The sequence below is a fragment of the Ananas comosus genome, linkage group 5 (genome assembly GCF_001540865.1).
Source record: "Ananas comosus cultivar F153 linkage group 5, ASM154086v1, whole genome shotgun sequence".
Lineage (NCBI taxonomy): Eukaryota > Viridiplantae > Streptophyta > Magnoliopsida > Poales > Bromeliaceae > Ananas > Ananas comosus.
In genome coordinates this window covers 11,259,164-11,263,627 of record NC_033625.1, presented here as the reverse complement: position 1 = coordinate 11,263,627, position 4,464 = coordinate 11,259,164, and the positions used below count along the sequence as shown (strand labels likewise).

The following is a 4,464-nucleotide window of genomic DNA, read 5'->3' as shown; positions in this document are numbered from 1 at the left end:
ACCGTGCTCACCTCCGGAGGCATCGGAACAGCCTCGGATCGCCGAAAAAGCACGCACAAATACAGAACAACAGCCAAAAAGGCTCCATAGGGTCGACACCTCAAAAACAGCGGAACGGGGCCTTCCCGACAGAAACCAAGGTGAGCACGATGATCAGAAACTTGCCAGGATCATCATGCTCCCTTCCGTAGAGATCGGAGAGGCTCGAGAATCTCGGAGCAGTAAACCATCCCAACTAAGACCTATTTCGGGCTTGGCCAGAGCAAGCTTGCTCCGGCCGGCTTCCGGCGGCACGACGGCGCGCGCGGAGGCCAGGGATGGATGCGGGGGAGGTGAGGAGTGAGGTGCTCACCTCAGTCGGCGGCTGGAAGCGGCGGCGGCGGCGGCGACAAGAGGCAAGCCCACACGAGCTAAAAGCTCGGGGTCTTAGACAGCTGCGGGCCACGCGCTGGGCCGGGGTGGGGGGGGGGCGGGTCGCTTGAGGTCGACGAGAGGCGGGCACGGGTGCCCGGCGGCGGCAACGCGATAAAAGGAGATGCAAAGGTATGCTCTCCGAGGCGACTGGGGGTGAGAGCTGGCGAGGCAGGCAGCAGGTCTGGCGGCGGCGGTGACGGCCGGAGTGGTCGCCTAGGCTCGGAAATGTGGCCGGGATGGTCTCAGGCGCGCGATGCGGGGAAAGGAGATGGCAGTTACTCGGTTGGTCGCCTAGCTAGCTACAGGGGATGCTATTAGCAAGCACAGCGGCGGCGTTTGCGAAGCGCGACGCAGTCGGCGGGGAGGGAGCTGGGCTCCGGAAACGACTGCGGCGATTAGGGTAGGAGCATAAGCCTCGGGGCTCTTCTCAACCTGAGAGAAAGGGCAGAGAGAGAGTGGAGACGGGAGAGGAGGGTGGTGGCGCGGCTGCTGGCTTGCGTGCGGCGGGCCATGTAGGCAGGCGGACCGGCGCGTGCGCGGCGGGCAGTTAGGAACAGAGGTAAGGTGGCAAGGTGTGGCTTAGGCGCTGGGGGCTCAAACTTAGTGTTAGGGCTTCCAAGAAATAAACCTAGAAAACACACCAATATACAAGTTGCGCTAAATGCAATAGTCACTCCAGAGATGGTTTACATTGCAACCAAGCCTTTACAGTGCGGAGTAATGCGAATAACGCTCCACAATCAAATTCACAGCAATAACGGTGCATAAAATGTTGTAACTTTTGCGAAAATACCGTTTCTCCCTCACCGACCTCTCCTCTATCAACACGCGATCCCCGCAAATCCGTCTGTCAGATTTGTGAACGGATCGCACCAGTGCGATCAGCACGACGGAGACAACAAGCCTACGATTTCGGTTCACCTTGATCGATCACGGATTCGCAACGAAATCGGCTTTCTCTCTCCAACAGAAAGAAACAAGCACAAATACATATAAAACATGTATTTTCGGATTTCCTCAAAATCCGTGCGTCAAACTCAAAATCCGTCAGCGCCATTAGTTCCAGAACAGTTGAACCGATCGAAACGAGCTATTGGACTGCTATGAACGGAGTCCGGTACGAGCCAGAAGCCAACTTCACATCGTGGCTTCTCCGAAAAACCGAGTTACTATTCACTTTAAGTGAAACTTGGAGATCGCGTAAAATCTCCGTTCTAACTCGTTTTCTCCCAAAACTTGACGAGTGCTTTTGTAATTAAATTACACACAAAAACATCGTCAACTGAGAGTTTAGCTACACCGCAAAAATCTCAGTCCTTACAGATGCCCTGTATGAGATGTAATAGGCGCAGGTCCCTAAACATCAGTATGAATAAGAGCCAAAGGAACATATGTTTTATTATGCGTTAGTGGAAAGGAAAGTTGGAAAATTTTACCTAATTGACAAGAAGCACAAACATAAGGAACATGATTTTTATAGAAGGAACACTTTGAAATACGCTGAATAATTGGAAAAGCAGGGTGACCCAATTGTTGATGCCAAAGAATGCTTGATTGAGACATGGTCAGGAAGGCATGAGCTATGGAAAGGCGCCGATCCCTGGGTTGTAAGCAGTAGAGGCCATCCTTAAGTGTGCCGCGTAGAAGCTCCTGGCGCGTGCGAAGATCCTTAATGGAAAAATGATGCGGATGCAGTTCAAAGAAGCATGAGTTATCTTGAACAAATTTATGAACAGATAATAAATTTTTTAAGATATTAGGAGTGTACAAAATATTTTGTAAAGTGAAAGAGTGGGTAGGTGTTTTGAGATTGGAATAGCCAGATGTAAGAACTGGCAAACCTGAACCATCACCAATGTGGAGTTGATCAGTACTAGGATGATCCGCTTGAATATTGAGATTGGCTAAGTCCGCTGTGACGTGATGAGTGGCACCCGAGTCAATATACCAGTCTAAGTCGTGATCATTAGAGCGAGTTCCGTGAGCAGTGTTTGTCTGGGCATGAGATGGCTCAGCGTGAAATCCTTGGGGAAGAGAATAACAATGTATAGCACTATGTCCAAGGCGTTGGCATAGTTGGCAACGAACAGAGTTATTTGGGTTGCACCTGCCATGATTTGGATAAGAACCTTGCGTCGGGCCTCCTTTGTAAATGGGCCTATGCTGATTGAATAAACTCATTTGATTAGGAAATCCGTCTCCATTTGGGTTAAAAAATCCAGTTGAGTTGAGAGGGGAACTGCCATAATTAGGATTTCCTCTCCCTTTGTTTTGACCCCGATAATGTCCTCCATGCCCCGAGGCGCCGCGACTGCTATTCGATCGACCCTTTCCCTCAACAAAGTTTGCAGTAGCTGGGGTAGGTCCGAGCAAGCCCGAGAGAGGAGGTGTCATCTCGATTGATGTAGCATATTTACAGCGAGCCTCTTGATTGAGCAAAAGAGCAGACATATCATTAGTGCTCATGGTGCTTAGAGATGGAGCGAGAGCTCGGATAAGAGGTTCCCAGTCATTACCCAAACCAGTGGTGATTCTCCGATTCAACTGTAGTGGCATAATTGGTTTCCCAATTAGAGAAAATTGCGTCGCCAGTTGCTTCACATTCTTGAGATACTCAATCATAGGTGTGTCTCCTTTTTTGATGTCGCGCCATTGTTGCTCGATGAAGTCCTCTTGGGCAATTGTGTGGGAGTCAAAGAGGGTTGCCAATGTTGCCCATACTTGATGAGAGGATGTAAGGCCGACAAGATTACAACCAACTTCTTGCGATACTGACAGGATCAGAATAGTAAGGGCAATCTGATCCTGAACCATCCACGTTTCATATTCAGGAATGGATATTTCGACTTGGTTGTCTCCTGCAATAGTTTCTGGAGGGGATGCTAAGGTACCGTCGACATAACTTAGGAGTCGGTATGCCTTGAGGATAGGTATCATGATGCTTTTCTAGTAATAATAGTTGCTTCCGTCTAGTTTGACAGGAATGTTAGGTAGACTAGATAGAATCGTTGATTGGGATGCAGCCATGAGAGATGATTGAAGAATAGTCTGAAAGAGATATTGGATAAAAGATATGTGCCCAAGATTAATGCTCTGATACCATAATAGAACGAGAGAGAGTGGGTGAAGAGGAATTAGTTGTAACCTCCTTGATTATAGAGGAGGAGTTCATTTCTATATATAATATAGGATACAATCAGTTACAACTAATTGTAGGTAATACAACTAATTACAGCTGGATAGTAGTTCAAATATTTAATCCTAGGTGTAATAGTTATCCTTGGTTATTAATCATGTAATCATCAACCATTTGGTAGGTGTTTAGATTTATTTGAGTGTGTCCAACGGTGCATGCCAAAAATTATTGCGCTATGAACCAAATGCGAGGCGATGCTTACCTGATCAAGTTGTTGACCAAGTTGGGCGTTCCCTTGGGATCTTAAACGGCTCCTGAACCAACCCTCGAATGCACCACTATTGAATCAAGCGATTCGGTTAAGAGGTAATCGGCTCAAGCAGATTTTTTTGCCAACTACTTTCAAATGAACAGAAAAGCAAGCTCGGTTGAAAGAACCGAGCTATTTATATTGATTGAAAAAGTGCGATTACAAGAACTATAAGGGAGTAAGATCTACTCCTAAGAAAACTAAAAAAGTTTGCTAACTAAGCTCTTAAAGAAAGAAACAAAACTCTTAGTGAAAAGCAGTAAACTATCCCTAGAAAGCTTTAGATGCTGGAATTGAGAGAAAATTGATAGTCTTGTAGTCTTTTTTTCGTGTGAAGGACCCCGATTACAGGCACGTTTTCTTCTATTTATAGTAGTATGTGTTCCCGCCTGCAATTATTGGGTTTTCTCATCGTAGAGTTTTTTGTCACCCAAGTTCTTCTTCTTTCTTGCTGCCACGATATTCTCTCTCCACTTCTCCAACTATTTCTACTCAAATTTTGCTTATATTTACGCATTTCTTTATTAACTTCTGGTGCATCACATGTCACTTTCTATTTTGTCCACGCCAACGGGTTGTGTGGACCAAGCTGCCTACCACGTGG

The 4,464-nt window shown here is 47.0% G+C and overlaps 1 protein-coding gene across 1 annotated transcript; it reads right to left on the bottom strand.

Annotated features, from left to right (window-relative positions):
• On the bottom strand, nucleotides 1,771-3,228 carry LOC109710696. The gene is made up of 3 exons (XM_020233432.1): nucleotides 2,544-3,228; nucleotides 2,256-2,438; nucleotides 1,771-2,129 (listed from the first exon to the last, which is right to left on the bottom strand). Exons 1-3 carry the CDS (start codon nucleotides 3,226-3,228, stop codon nucleotides 1,771-1,773), a joined length of 1,227 nt encoding a protein of 408 aa, XP_020089021.1.